This window comes from Cucumis melo, chromosome 3, assembly GCF_025177605.1.
Source record: "Cucumis melo cultivar AY chromosome 3, USDA_Cmelo_AY_1.0, whole genome shotgun sequence".
Taxonomy (NCBI): domain Eukaryota; kingdom Viridiplantae; phylum Streptophyta; class Magnoliopsida; order Cucurbitales; family Cucurbitaceae; genus Cucumis; species Cucumis melo.
Window position 1 is genome coordinate 1,018,342 of NC_066859.1, and position 14,914 is coordinate 1,033,255.

At 34.9% G+C, this 14,914-nt stretch overlaps 1 protein-coding gene across 2 annotated transcripts; it reads left to right on the top strand.

The window, feature by feature from the left end:
• Positions 1–2,618: 2,618 nt before the first annotated feature.
• On the top strand, positions 2,619–14,702 carry LOC103485437 (UPF0400 protein C337.03). Of its 2 annotated transcripts, none has more exons than XM_008443030.3 (8): positions 2,619–3,051; positions 4,157–4,278; positions 4,974–5,221; positions 6,559–6,678; positions 6,772–6,928; positions 10,786–10,898; positions 10,993–11,028; positions 13,539–14,702. In XM_008443030.3, the coding sequence occupies exons 2-8, from the start codon at positions 4,203–4,205 to the stop codon at positions 14,346–14,348; spliced, it is 1,560 nt and encodes a 519-aa protein (XP_008441252.1). In that variant the 5' UTR covers positions 2,619–3,051; positions 4,157–4,202; the 3' UTR covers positions 14,349–14,702. The 2 variants fall into 2 exon arrangements, with proteins under 2 accessions (XP_008441252.1, XP_008441251.1); XM_008443029.3 differs by having other exon boundaries at positions 2,620–3,051; positions 10,759–10,898.
• The last annotated feature ends 212 nt before the right edge of the window (positions 14,703–14,914 follow it).

A 14,914-nucleotide genomic window follows, 5' to 3' on the forward strand; every position in this document is an offset into this window, starting at 1 on the left:
ACAAATCATTTAAAATATTAAAAAGATAACGATACTAAAATACATAACAACTGATCATTATTATCTATAGTCCAATCATCTAAGATAATTAGAAAACCAATCAAATAAGATGTTAATAGATTGATCAAGACAAGCCCCAAATTATATGTGTAAGCCTAAGCTAAAGGTATTGGAAAACACCCGAAGTCCATAACTAATTGTAAAAAAAAAAAAAAACCAATAATTGGAAAATAAAACAAATCGAGGTTGGACTTTACCTTGAGTGCATAAACATCGTACCACCACATTTAATTGTGGGTATGTACCAAATATAACTAATTTATAAGTTGCTCCTAATTAAATAGTTTTTACGTGGTAGTTGAATTAGTCACTCCTAATTCTAATTTAAACATTGAAGTGCATTAAGATTGGGGCCGCACCGACATAAGATTTCTTACTCACTTGCAATAACACAACTAAAGAGAAACAAATTGGAGGTCAAGGCCACCATATACTGACAACATAACCCAATGCGAACGAGATACTAGAGCCAACCTAAAGAAATCAAATTAATGGATATCATGGATAGATAAATAAGTAAATATATAAATGGTTAACTATCACTTGAAATTGTTTTGTAAACTTTGTATTTGTGAATTTGAAATAGGGATATTTTTAAATATAGTAAAAAAAATTGAAACTTACAAAATATAACAAAAAAACAAATCTATCAAAATTTCTGAAATTCATATAAGTTTTTGTTTTTTAAGCTATATTTTTGTAAATAGTTTCAATTTTTTATGTACATTTTAATTAAACAAATGATCGATTTGTTTTAACTAAATAGTTAGTTGTATTAAAATGTTATAAAAATTCATTACAAGAAGTACAAATATTTTATCTATTTTTCTATTTTTGACAATTTTTTTATTATTTAACTGTATTCAATATAATTAATAAATTAATTAGCTACATTTAAAATAGAAGAAAAAATAATTAAAAGGGTTAAAGACAAAACTTAGAAAGGCAACATAATTCACATATTGGCATGTGTTACGGACCTTATACTATTATTATTATTATTTTTTTTTTTTTAAAAAAGAAAACTTGTGAAAGAGGTGAGTTTAGACTTACCCTATCATCAATTTAAATTAAACTTCAAGATTGTATTAATTCTAACCTCTAATTTTCAACTTTATCCATTTAAACCTAACATTTAATTTCATTATTAATTTAACTTCCAAACTTAAATGATTAGCAACTTTGAACGTTTAGGGTTAAAAGTTAAAACTTACATCCTTGGTCAAATTTTAGAATAAAGATTAACTATTTTTTGAAAGAAAATTTAAAACTATATAAGACAACTAAAAAGGGGCATTTGTCCTAATAAATCTTCTTGAAAGTTGAACATTGATGGGGCTTAGAACCGTGCCGATAATTCTATGGGTTGGATTGAGTGCTTCAAGACCACTTGGGTTGTATATGGTAGAAATTAAGTTATCTCTAGAGATAGGAAGGTAAAACTTGACCTATATGCTTTGGTATTGAGAATCAATCTTCCATCCATGTGTTAGAATATTTTGGTTGAGTCTAATTACTTAGAAGTCATCAATCTCTTGAAATAAGTTACCCTAGATTTTTTGAAAGTCCCGCTTTTTTTTTTATTAAAGTGACTAAGAGTAGAAGCGATAAGTTGAGAGTTGTCTATTTCTCTCATTATTTTTTGCTATAATTAGAATGTATTGGTGCTCTCCCTCTCACATAAAGTTTGGAAGGATCAAGAGTTTTTAGTTATTTCTATTCCTTACCTAATTGATATTTCACATTAACTGCATCTAGATCGTGACATTTTTGTGTAGTTATTTGATTTATGCATTTCTTATCTATATCTATTCTATACTATCTAAAAGGGCTACGCAGGAGAAACAGTTTATCCTTTCAAATGTTTGCTTAGAATTATTCTAAATAATTTTACATTAAAAATAATAATAATAAAAAACTTTAGTTTTTTTCTATTAATTAGCCTCACACAAAAAATGGAACAATTAAAAAAAATTTAATAGAAAGTATTTACTAAAGACAACGTTTTTTGTCTACTTGACCTTAGAAAATATATAAAAAAAAGAACAACCTTATTTTATCTCTAACTAATATTTACTTCACAACTTTGTTTTATAAAAATCTTTATGGTAATAATCTTTCTTCTATGAATAATTAAGTTAAAAACCTTTGTTTTCGTCCAATATTTTTTTCGCATTTTTTGTTTAGTTTTAATTTTAATTTTGTTAACTTAATCCCCTAAGTTTTATGAATTTTTTGTAGCTTAGTTTAAAATCATTGCAACATTTTTGTGTATTTTTTAGAACGATACGCAACGCAATTCCATTATTTAAAGTATGCTATCTCCTTCAATTTTTCTTTTATAATTTATCTTTTATAATTTAATGTGAATCCTGTTTTGAGTAGTTTCCACTGCAACTAATAACACCTGAAAAGACACGAGACCATTGCATTCCATCTTAGTTTTTTCAATTTCAAGTCCAATACTTTTCCAATAATCAGATACACGTTTTCTTATATTCGATTATAGGTCTGAATTCTCGATGCTTATTATTATTTACATTAAGAAAATTCAGAATTGTAAGCATAATAGGTTGAGGAAAGGAGGCGCGAGACAAGACCTGTCGCGCCCATATAGCGGCGCCAAATCCCGACCCGATTCATAATCACAAAGCCAAAATCAGTTCCATTCCACTTACCACTTTCTAGTTCCCACACCCGTGCGGTGCGGCCCAAACTGTAGCGACTTCTCCTTAACACCACACCGCCCATCTTATCTGCCTAAGCCACCCACCCCCTGATTCCAAAATCCCCGCTTCTCCTTCTTGGGTTTTCATCTTCTTCTTCATACACTCTCCCACTTCCCCCCATTTCCCTTCTATTGCCCTTTTTCTTTCTGTTTTCGCAAACCCTTTTACCGATTCCCTGTAATTCCTATGGAGAAAGGCCTCCAATGGCCTAAATTTGCCCCCTTTTAGTTGCTTTCTCTCTAACCCACATTCCCTTTTCCAGGTATCTTCTGTTTCTTCTCCTACTTTGTCTATGTTGTTCAGCTCTGCAATTGTAGTTCTATGAAGGATGGAATTTATATCGTGATCGTTTTTACTTTGTTGCTTTCGAGTGTTTTGCAGTTTTTCCTGTTCTTTTAGCTATCTGCCTTCGAGTGCTTTGTTTTATTTTTGTGGATTATTTGCATTTTTTTTGTTTTTGTTTTTGTTTTTGTTTATCTTTCCATCTGATGAGTGAAGGGCAGTTTCCAAAAGCAGATCTTGACTTGCGGCTACATTATTAGTTTTTTGAGGTCTGAATTTTCTGTTTGTGTAGGAGAGAAGAACGATTATTTATTATTAGAAGCGGCTGGAATTAGTTTAACTGCAGTGGATTAAAATATGCATTCTAAAATTTAGTCATTTATGGTCAGGAGCTTGCTTAACTTTTGAAAAAATAGAAATTGACTCTGAACTTTCATAAGATATTCTCCTAAAAGCCAAAGTTTAGATAACACAAACAATTGTTCTTCCCTTCCCCCAAAATTCCTTTGCATTTCCTTTTGGAGTTGATGCTTTGTTTCTTTTTAGAAAAAGGTGGCACTGACACTGTGCACGCAGGGATCTTGATATAAATAATCCAGAAATTTATCTTATGCTTACATCAACAATTCCGTTTTTAATAACTAAAGTTGTAAGTTGCACCAAAATAGCTTCAATCTTTCCGCCCCCACCCTTTTACATCTTCGCTTGGAATACACCGTTCATTGTAGGCAAAGGTGGCGCTAAGCATTACTGGGATACTGTTACGTAGAGTCCATCAGTTTATCTTACATTATTGACTTTAACTTTAACAACTAAAACTATAAGTTGCACCAAAAATGTCAGAGCTGCGTTCTTAAAATTTGAAATACACCAAGTAGTTGCTTATCAGTCAATATCACATTTGAGGTGATGTTTTATGTTTTAGTAATATGTTGAGATCACACATCTACTTTATTAGAAACTGCTGCTACAAAATACTAAAGCTAAGCAAACAACATACATCATATATATTTTTTTGATAAGAACATGCATACATTATATACTTCATTTGTTCCCTTTTCATTGAACATTTTATCCTTACACAGATTGGCCTGCATATTCTACCTTATTTCAAAAAGATTATCCAAATCAATGGGTGGTACGTTCAATCCACAAATTTTGGTAGACAAGCTAGCCAGGCTTAACAACTCACAGGCGAGCATTGAGAGTATCCTCTTTGAAATTTATACCAAGTTATTATTATTGATATTTTTTATTATTCTCTTCTTTTGGCCTTTAATTCTCTTGTTTTGTTGAAAGAATTCTGTATTAAGTTCTTTGAGGTATTTTTCACCCATTGTTTCTTTGGCAGTGTTTCATGAGCTTGCTTAATGTTGTTGTGTGTAACCCTGTGAATTTGTAATGAATTACTTTCGTTGTTACACATTTAGAAATTGATTAGGTTTCCTTAGTGTATTAGTCAGGCTGTCTGTATTTAATCTTATGCCTTAGGAGAAGTTCTACGTCTCTCCACCATTGGTGTCTTTATTTAACTGTCCTGTTGATGTTCCTTTTGGTTTGCTTTTACAAGATGGGTTTTGGATGTATGTTCTCAGTTTGTCTTTTAGGACTTATTGTGGTTTTTTTTCCCTCTCAGTTCCACCTTCATTTCTATGTCTCTGTATATATATATTATATAGTATAATGGTATAGTACTGTGGACCTGTGGTACTGCCTAACAGTCCATTTCGGGTATGCTTCTATGACATTATAAATATATGAAATGAGAAGATGAGAATAAGGTTATTGGTACTAGCCACTAGGTGAGGCACTAAAAGTGTATTAGCAAGTGCCGAATGCCTCGGTGTGTGTCTTATTACTTTGTCTGTTTGGTATATTAGTACCATCCTTAATACGATTAAGCTTTATCCCACTGGTGCATATTTCACATGAACAAAGCCAAGCAAGTTGTAGAAACATGGGACAAGCAGTTTCATTGTTCTCCACGTGAGCAGAGGTTGGCATATCTGTATCTTGCTAATGACATTTTGCAGAACAGTAGGAGAAAAGGCTCAGAGTTTGTTGGTGAATTTTGGAAAGTCTTACCTGATGCACTGCGTGATGTAATTGGAAATGGAGACGAATTTGGAAGAAATGCTGCCCTACGACTGGTACATCTATGCTTACTATGCTGTCAACTTTTTTATTCTGTGCATAAAATTTCTTGAACCTCCTTCTTCTATGTTTCTGTCCCTCCTTTGGTGAAAATCTTATTGGATACTTGGCATTCAAGTCTCTTATACTATGGGAACCTCGAAGTTTGTTTAGAGTTGCATTCTTATTTCTTGCATATCGTTAACATTGTTTCTTAGATGCTTACATTTTCAAATTAAAGACATTCCATCTTTTACTCTCCCCAGACACCCTGGCTAAGTTCTTGTGGTGCACCTTTTTTTTTTCTGGAATTGAATTCTTAAGGAAAGATGAATGTTATTCCCTGCGTTAAAAAAGAATAGATGATTTGTTTTCGTGGATTTAATCCATTTCATACAACCAATTTCCAATTTATGGAAGTAGATAGGATTGTTCAAGAACAAGAAAATATTACTATCGATAATAAAACCTTTCTACCCTCTCCTTGAGCTGAGCAAAACTGAATATAAAAGGACTACAAAATAGTCTATCTCATGTCAATGCCTTCATCCCTTATTTATGACTGTTGGTCATTAACTATTTTATTTGGTCTATTAGATAAAAGATTCTTTGCGATCTTCCTTTTATTTTAGCCATTGGCCCATTTCCAACATCATCACCTGATCTATTCATCTCTCTTAAAATCTTATTCCTCTTGATCCAAATATCTCACCAAACAACAATGATGACAACAAATATTGAGAAGATCCTTCTTCATCAAGCTTTCAAGTAAGCCAACTTTTGTTACTCAACTTTATTAATAGTTTGGCCCTCTGAGTTGAGGGACAACATACAATTTTGGAGGCAAGGATAGAATTTTGCTCTCCTTTCTTGCTATCTGGTTTAAGCTTAGTAATTCCTTTCATAACTCAATTTCTGTTACTTTTGCTAGCTGGAACCTTCTCGTGGCTGAGGCTTCCCCCACTTTTGTACACGTTTTCTTTGTTATTTGTAGCTAACTTATACTCAATTCTCTCGTCCATTTAATCTCTTGGCCATTAATTGTTCCTTCCAACAAAAGTTGAATACTCGATTCCAACTTTCCCATACATGTAATATTGTTCCTTTACTTATTAAACTCAAATGTGTAACATAGTACTAAACTAACTATTGAATATGGTTCTTCAATCTGGGAATAAGTTAGTTGTAAATGAAGATCAAATCTTCACATTTTTTTGAAATTTTCACAAATTTCCATGTCATTCTTTTTGTATTTAGTGGTTCTTGATATGTCAAAATGGAAAGTTTTGATTGTTTTATCTGGACTCTGATATCATTTGTTTTATTTACATACCTATTTTAAATTTACTCATAGATTGGCATTTGGGAAGAAAGAAAAGTTTTTGGATCTCGAGGACAGAGTCTTAAAGAAGAGATAATGGGAAAACATTTGGAAACTGGTAATCGTAATGGGAAGCCATTCAACAGTAAACTGGTAAGATATAATTGCTCTTTCATCATGTTTGAGTTATGTTCATGAATAGTCTGACCATTAAATCACCTATTCTCAATTTTTCTTTTTCAACAGAAACAATCCGCCAGTGTGTCATTGGATAAAATAGTTTCTGGTTATCAAGTTGTTTATGGAAAGGAGATTGATGAAGATGCAGTATTGAGCAAATGCAGGAATTCTATTAGCTATCTCGAGAAATTGGACAAAGAAATTGGCGCTGATGTCAATTCAGGTATTTATACGTTGTGATGGGCTTACAATTACTTTTTCTGCATGGTTAGTATTATATCAGCTCTCTTTGTGTAAAATTTTTAAGATTTGGGAACAATTCATTCTGGAATTAGGGAACTAATTAACTCTTGCTGCTATGTTTTTTTTTTTGCTCCCTCCACCTCCACCTCCGCCTCCACCTCCACCTGATGATTTCAGACTCAAACCACAAAAAGGGGTTGTTCCTTTTTGTTTTTAATAAAAATGTTATTTTCTTGGTTTCTGAGAAATCAAACATGTGAATCATTGGGAAAAGGTCTTTATTTTCAGTTTCAGCACTTTGTTTGGCTGGTTGGGTTGAAAGAACTTATTTATTTATATCTATTAATATCACTCTCACATTTTCTTCCAAAGGATTTTTTGCCCCTTATCTTGGGTACCTTTATTTAACTGTACATATCACGTGGTTCCTGTTTAAAAGAAAAACCTATTTTCCATTAGTTACTTACATAACTCGTTACATTGTCATGCAATTTAAAATTGAAAAATAAATCATGTTAGTTGTTTATTCACTTGTTTTCTTGGAAGCACAAACACTCTTGTTTTTCCAATGCCCGTGTTAGACACATGACAGGCAAGGATATGGCCAGACACTTCGGACACGTCTCATATATGTGAATTTTTTTTTAATTTTATTTTTAACCTTTCCAATTTTTAACACATCAAGGGCATGCATCAGACATGTCTAGACATGTAGCGTACACACAAACACACTAACTTAGGAAAATTTATTGAGAATTTGAAAAGGACATCAAAGCATTTGGCCTTGTTATTACTTCATGCCCATTGTTCAAACAATCATCTTTTTTATCCTTATCCTAAAATCTAACCTGACCAATAAATTAGAGCATCATGCATTCTTGGTCTCTAAGGTATGTTTGTTTGATTCTTGAGGTTTCAAAAAGAATGCTTTAGTCCTTGAGATTTTAAAATTAGTTCTAAACAGTTCGTCAGTTATTTTGATCGTTAGGTGGCTAACAAAAATGTGACTTGGTAGGTTGAACTGCTGGTTTGAATAGTTGACAACTTTTACTTCTTTTATATTATTTTCTATGGATTACGTTGATTTTTCTTCCATCTATCATTTCTCCTTTCTCCTTGGCCTCCCCTCTTTCCCATTCTCTTCTTTATCCTTCTACTCGTGGTCTTTCCCATTTTGTCATTTTCATTGAGCCTGTTGTCCCTCTTTACTTTACCCCAGTCTCAATCTCCTCCTCCTTTTAGATTAAAAAATGGACCATAATTTCGAAACAATTCGAATAATCCCACTTAACCATAATAGGTTGGCCTAGTGGAAAAAAGGAGACATAGTCGCAATAAGTTGCCAAGAGGTCTAGGGTTTAATCCATGGTGGCCACTTACCTAGAAATTAGTTTCCTACGAGTTTTCTTGAGACCCAAATGGTGTAGGATCAGGGGTTGTTCTGTGAGATAGTCGAGGTGCGCGTAAGTTGATCCAGATGTAAGTTAGCTTGGACACTTACGGATATTAAAAAAAGAAAAAGAAAACCAATAATTCCATTTCTAGAACCACTTAGAACTATGAGTTGCTTGTCCTCATAAAGCCCCCGATGAAGCTAGACCAATCACCACTTACCAATCCCCTAATTCCTTTTTGCTCTTTATTTCCTTGGTAAGTTCGTTTGTTCTCTATGAAAAATTGTTGGGTGAGGTCTATTTTCGGTTCACGTTCTCCCTCTCATCGGGGCTTTATTGCTCTTTATCTAAATGGGAACCACTAGACATGATTGATCTTCTATCTATGGTTGGAGAGTCTCATGGCGGCCGAAAAGAGAGAGGATATTCGTATTTGGAACCTAGTCCTTTGGAAGGGTTCTCATACTTTTCTTAACTAATCCCCTTCCTTTGAGTGATTTCATATCTTGAAAGGTGAAAATTTCGTAAAAAGAGAGACAGTCTCAATAGCTGACTAAGAGGTCGTGGGTTCAATCCATGGAGGCAATTTACCTAGGAGTTAATTTCTTTCGAGTTTCCTCGACACCCAAATGTTGTAGGTAGGTGGATTGTCTTATGAGATTAGTCGAGGTGTGCGTAAGCTGATTAGGACACTTATGGATATTAAAAAAATAAAAAATAAAAAGGTGAAAATTTCCAAGGAAGTTAGGTTTTTTGTTTGACTGGTTATCCATGGAATAAAGGGTTTTGAGAAGGTTTCCCAATTTGATTTGTTGCATCTTGTGTAGGGGAGCAAAAATGAAAATTGATCACATTCTTTAGGAGTTTGACTTTACTTTTTCAGTGTAGAGATGATTTTTGGAGGAGTTGATGTTAGCTTGGCTAGACTTAGAGACTGCAAACATATGGTTGTGGAGTTCTTGCTTCATTTTCCTTTCTGAGTAGAGAGTTCTTTTTTTTCTTTTTGCAAACTGGGGAGCGTGTTATCGTTGTGGGGCTTTGGAGAAACAATAGGAGTTTCAGATGATTTGATAGACCTCTGTATGAGGCTTGGTCTTGTATTCAGTTCAACGTCTCTGTGGGGGTTTGTAACTATGTTTTTGGCAATTAGTTGGCTGGTCTTATTTTGCTAGACTAGAGGTTTTTTCTCCCAAGTTTCCTACCTTTTGTGGATCTATTTTTGTCTGATTTAATGCTTTGTGCTTCCATATTTGACCGTCGAACAGCTCTCTTCCAACACAGTCCATTACAATTGCTCTTTTGTGTTTTCTTCCAAGTTCCAACTCAACATCCCTTCAATCCCAACAAATAAATTTCGGGCATTGGTGCTTTCCCCCAAATCAACTCCACCAACCCTAGAAAATTGTTTAAGAAATTTGATTCGATTTGCTTCGTTACTATGTCTTCTTCGTTGCCCTCCTCGGAGTTGCCACTCCTGGTGGCTTTGGTAGTTTCTGCTGATACAACATCCATCTTGTCCACAATCTGCTTGCCTTTGTCAATGACGTCGCAACCTTAACCTTACCGTTAGAGAAGATGAAGGGAAAAGCTGAAGGTTGGGGAGAGAAACAGATGAGGAGAGAAGGAAAGATAGAAGGGATAAAATCTATGTAATCCATAGAAATAATATAAAAATAATAAAAAGTTGGAACTCATTCAAAATTTCTGACCGCACGTCACTTTCTTGTTAATCCACTAATAGTCAAATTAAACAAGGGACCATAGAGAAGTTAGAACAATTTTCCAAACTTTAGGAACTAAATGTCTTGATTGAAACTCATGGACCAAAAATAAAAAAACTCCAACCCCATAGACTAAAAGTGTATTTTGCCCAAATTAGATGCCGGGATCCATGCTACTTATTGTAACAAGCACATTTAATTTTTTCATGCTAAATTTATGTCTGTCCTTAAACTTTATAGTATACACACCCTTATTGTTTTTTCTTCTACAAAACATATCCTAGTATGTCCATGCCCTACATTTCTAGAAATAGATGTGTTGCCCTGTTGTATTTGTTCGTGATATATAACTAAATTTGTCTTCAACCACAAACTTAAGCTTTTGGGTAAATCGGTAGATTATATGGTATCAGAGCAGTTGGTCTAGGGAGATTCTGTGTTCAAACCCCTGTGTTATCGTTTCCTCCCCAATTAAAATCACTTTCCACTTGTTGGGCATTTCAAATATTTTAAGTCTGCAAGTGAGGGGGAATGTTAGTGATATATAATTAAATTTACCTTCAACCACTAGCTTAAGCTTTTGGGTGAATTGGTAGTTTAATAGTATTCATGCCCGTTCTTCACACTGCTTTTGTTTTTGTTAAACTTTAAGATTGTTTGCATTTTGTTGTTATTCTTCCTATTTATCTACCCAGGGCAATACCGTGGATCTTCAATTGCAGATGATTTGCGGGGACATCATACAATTTTGAGAGACTGCATCGAACAATTAACAACAATTGAAACATCAAGGGCGAGCCTTGTGTCTCATCTGAGAGAGGCTCTTCAAGAACAGGTATGCTAGCATCCCTCTAGGAAAAAAAAAGTAGTGACATGGTCAAAGGAAATCTGGATTTTCTTAATAATAATAATAATAAATTTATTTGCAGGAATTCAAGTTAGAGCAAGTCCGGAACCAACTTCAGGTTTGCATTTCTGCTTCTCATTGTCTTGGAGTACGGGGCCAATGATTCTTTATTTTTCTAATTACTTGGTTCAGATTGACCAAATCTGATAACTCCATTGGTTTTGTGGGATTGGTTTAATTTTTAACCTGAAACTAACCTCCTAGCCTTAAGTTGAAATTCATGCCTAGTCATTCTTCTTCATTTTGAAGTTCATGCTTAACCAAACCTTGATTGTTTTGTTTTTCTTTTTGTTTTTTTGTTTTAAATTAATTTTTTTTTAATGCTTATGCAACCAAACCTTAACAATGCAAGGAACTTAATCCATGGATAGGCTTTTCAGATTAGTGTCGTTTGAACCATACTGATTATATGTGAGTTGATATAAAGCAAGTCAGGGTTCCTGTATCTACCTTCCCAAGTTGATGAATATTATGCGGGGGAACAACTCTGTAAGTTTTACAGAAAGCTGTATGCTTGAAAGATAAGCCAGAGTCTTTTCCCCTGTTTGAGAAAACAGTGCATTAAATCAAGTATTTACGGCTAGTTTTTGGTGCAAACACATCTCTCCTTTTACTGGTTATAGAGTTACTTTGTGGTCAAGGGAAACCAAAAAACTCAAGGCTGACTGAAACTGCTGTTGGAATCAATTTTTGGTTTGGGTTTTTGTGTAAGAAAAACCAATTATATTTGGTTGGTTTTGGGTTTGGCAAGGCTGGACCGAACATACTTTAGACTTATTATTTATTTAAAAAATATATGTGTATATATAATTTAATAATGTTACTAGTCCAAATGGCTATATATGCGCTCTTGTAACTTCTAGGTCCTGAGTCGACACTTGTGAATGCTTCTTTTTTCATGTGAATTAAAACCAATGGAGTTGGTTTTCCGCGGCCAGCCCAGTTCCAGCACCCATTTATATTTCAATGGCCCGAGGCTGGGGCCCAACAACATGAAGATAACATGTTTGGGTTTAGTGCAAATAGGGAACTGCTGAACCAAATCAATTGAACCGTCAACTTATCGGTTTGGGGCCATTCGGCTTAATTTTATTTCTTCATATTTTGGCCGTTTGGCACTCCCTTCTGTGTTTCCATTTTTGGCGCTGGGATACTTCTTCATCCCCTCTTTGTATATTCATATTTTCAATTTCTTCTAAAAAAGGGACTTCCCCTCTTTGAATATGTGTCAAGCTAAGCTTCATTAAAGTAACTCTATTTTCTTTTTTTAATTCCATTTTCAATCATAAGATTATCTGGAGTAAAGAACATATATTAAAAATTGTTTTTTTGTTTGTTTATTTTGTATTTCAACACAATCTTTGAAGGGATGACGTCTAAAGTAGACTAGACACAAATCTGGGACTTTCGTTGTCAAACCCTTTTTCTTGAATAGTTTGTAAGTTTTTACGGAGCTGTGGATACCTTTTGTTAAGCATACATAGGAAGGAAAATCACGATGAAAGGTATTTTTGTTTTTTGGTTTCGGTGCAATGCATGCACAAATAGAATCCCCAACATTGACAGAAAAGCTCTAAAAGAAAATCCCGAGCTAGTTCAACTCTCAAATGCTTGTGATATGTGCTTTTAGTTCCTGCACTGCCATTTTGCTGCTAGACGTTGGTTTCTCCTGCTGGAAATTCTTTGTGGGAAATGGATTTAAGTCTCCATGACTATCTATATGAGATTTAATATCATGACTTCTCTTGGCAACCAAATTTAGTACGCGTGCAATGAGCAAAATTCACACATGGCTGTCTGGTGTTTTATGGGTTATTGGCTAAAGATAGAGCCAACGATGAAGTTCTTTGGATATGTGGATGGATTAGATCCTCTTTCCTTGGATAGAGGAATTTTAGGATTCTTGAGACATGGTTTAGACCTTTTGAATCCTTTCACAAACTTGTGCTGTATACGGCCTCTATAATTATGTTAGATTCTAATGGTATTTTCTCAGCGACTGGATCCTGAGATACACGTGTTTTGAGGAGCAAAATCCATTGACATGCTGCAGATATCACATATCAGCATGTTTTGATAGAAGTGGTTGGACTCTGGACTATGGAGTGAACCGATTGCAAATCTACCTTTTGTGCTGTTGGAAGCTTGAGGACTAGAGTGGAATGTACCCTAATATGCCTACACGTTTTCCCAATCATGTTAAATATTTTGCTTCATTATTGAAACAAGTTTTTCACTGAAATAAAGAAAAGAGACTAACAAATTTTGTCTTCTAAATTCTACCAATGTTTTCAAAAACCAACTTTTTAGAAGTACCATTTGAAAACCTGTTTTTGGAATATGGAATTTGGCTATAAGAATTCAACTACTTTACTTGGAAAATTTGAAAATCATATAAAGAACAAAAGACCAAATGGTTACTTAAGGGAGTCGGTTTTTCTTCAGGTGGATGTTGGGGGGAGGGGGGGACAATATTTCTGTTACCAGCTGAAACGTAATTAATGGCTTTGTGAGACATGTTTCAAACAATACTTTGTTATCTCTTCTGACATGTTTGTATTTTGACAGGCTTCTCATTCCCAGTCGGAACAAACTCAGAATCTCTGCCGGCAGTTTTTAAACGGTGAAAACGTGCAACCTATGACTGAAGAGGGATCAAAAGATGCTCAGACCTCAGTAGCACCTCACAGCCTTGTACCAAGGGAGAGAGAACAATCAGCGCCAGTAATGTATGCAGCCTCAGTACCTTTCCCTTCAAAACCTGGGCCTAGTGAGGAAGATCCCCGCAAGTCAGCTGCTGCTGCAGTGGCAGCAAAGCTCACAGCGTCAACATCCTCGGTACAGATGCTCTCTTACGTCCTATCTTCGCTGGCATCAGAGGGTGTAATTGGAAATCCAAATAAAGATTTACCAGGCGATTATCCGTCTGAAAAGAGGCCAAAACTTGAAAATGACCAGTTGCCTTACGCGTTGCCTCCCAATCCTCAGCGACCACCAGTCTCTTCCTTCCCACACCCAGAGTCTCTCCAACATAACACTTCATCCACCAGTCAACAATACACTCCTTCTGACCCTCCACCTCCTCCGTCATCATCTCCCCCGCCCATGCCTCCATTACCTCCCGTTGCACAGTTCCCTCTGCCCCAGTTCACACAGAATGCAGGGTCAGTAAGTAGCATACCGATACCTTACAGCTACAGTATGACGCAATCACTGCCACCATTGGCAATGCCTGGCTATCCAAATGCAGGTGCCCCAGTGACCGGGATGTCTCCCTTTACAATACCAACAAATTCTTACCAGAATTTTCAGGCTCCAGATGGTAATTTCTATAATCAGTCTTCATCGATGCCGATGGCACCAATTTCTAGGCAATAGAGCTGTGTAATACTACTAGTGCTATTTGATCTGTTGTGCTAACAAATCTTTCAGGAAGTGATGCATCCCTTTAAGCTCCTACGAGGAAATCTTGTATCCTTGTAATTCTCCACCTTAAGTTCTGACGACTTAACTACATGGATTTTGCACATAGTAATAGTTTGTAGTTTATCTTCACTTTCCAATGTATTGCTTGGAGTTGATGACTATAATTCGCCTAGTTGAATGGAGTAGTATGATAATGAATTCTGTTGACTTCATAGATTTTTGCACATAGTAAGAGTTTGTAATTTTAACTTCATTTATTAATGTAATACTCGGAGGCTAGAACAGAATTTCATCTGGTTGACTGAAGTCTGATTGTTTATTTTGTTTTGTCTGGATTAGTTTTAGCTCACAGCTGGAGAGTTAAAGTCGAGAGATGTTATATTAGACTGAATAAATTGTTTATCAACATCTAAAAGAGAATCATCATTCTGTTTTGATGACTATGAAGTCCTGGGGACTTGAATTGGCACTCAATCCTACAAGTCTTGAAGAGAATCCATGCAATATCGATAGAAATT

What these genes read in the sequence shown, in the direction of transcription:
- LOC103485437 (XM_008443029.3), top strand. Translation starts at nt 4,203, where the DNA reads ATGGGTGGTACGTTCAATCCACAAATTTTGGTAGACAAGCTAGCCAGG. An exon ending in AGCCATTCAACAGTAAACTG is followed by an intron (nt 6,679 to 6,771) that starts GTAAGATATAAT and finishes CTTTTTCAACAG; the next exon opens with AAACAATCCGCCAGTGTGTC. An exon ending in TGGCGCTGATGTCAATTCAG is followed by an intron (nt 6,929 to 10,758) that starts GTATTTATACGT and finishes TTATCTACCCAG; the next exon opens with GGCAATACCGTGGATCTTCA.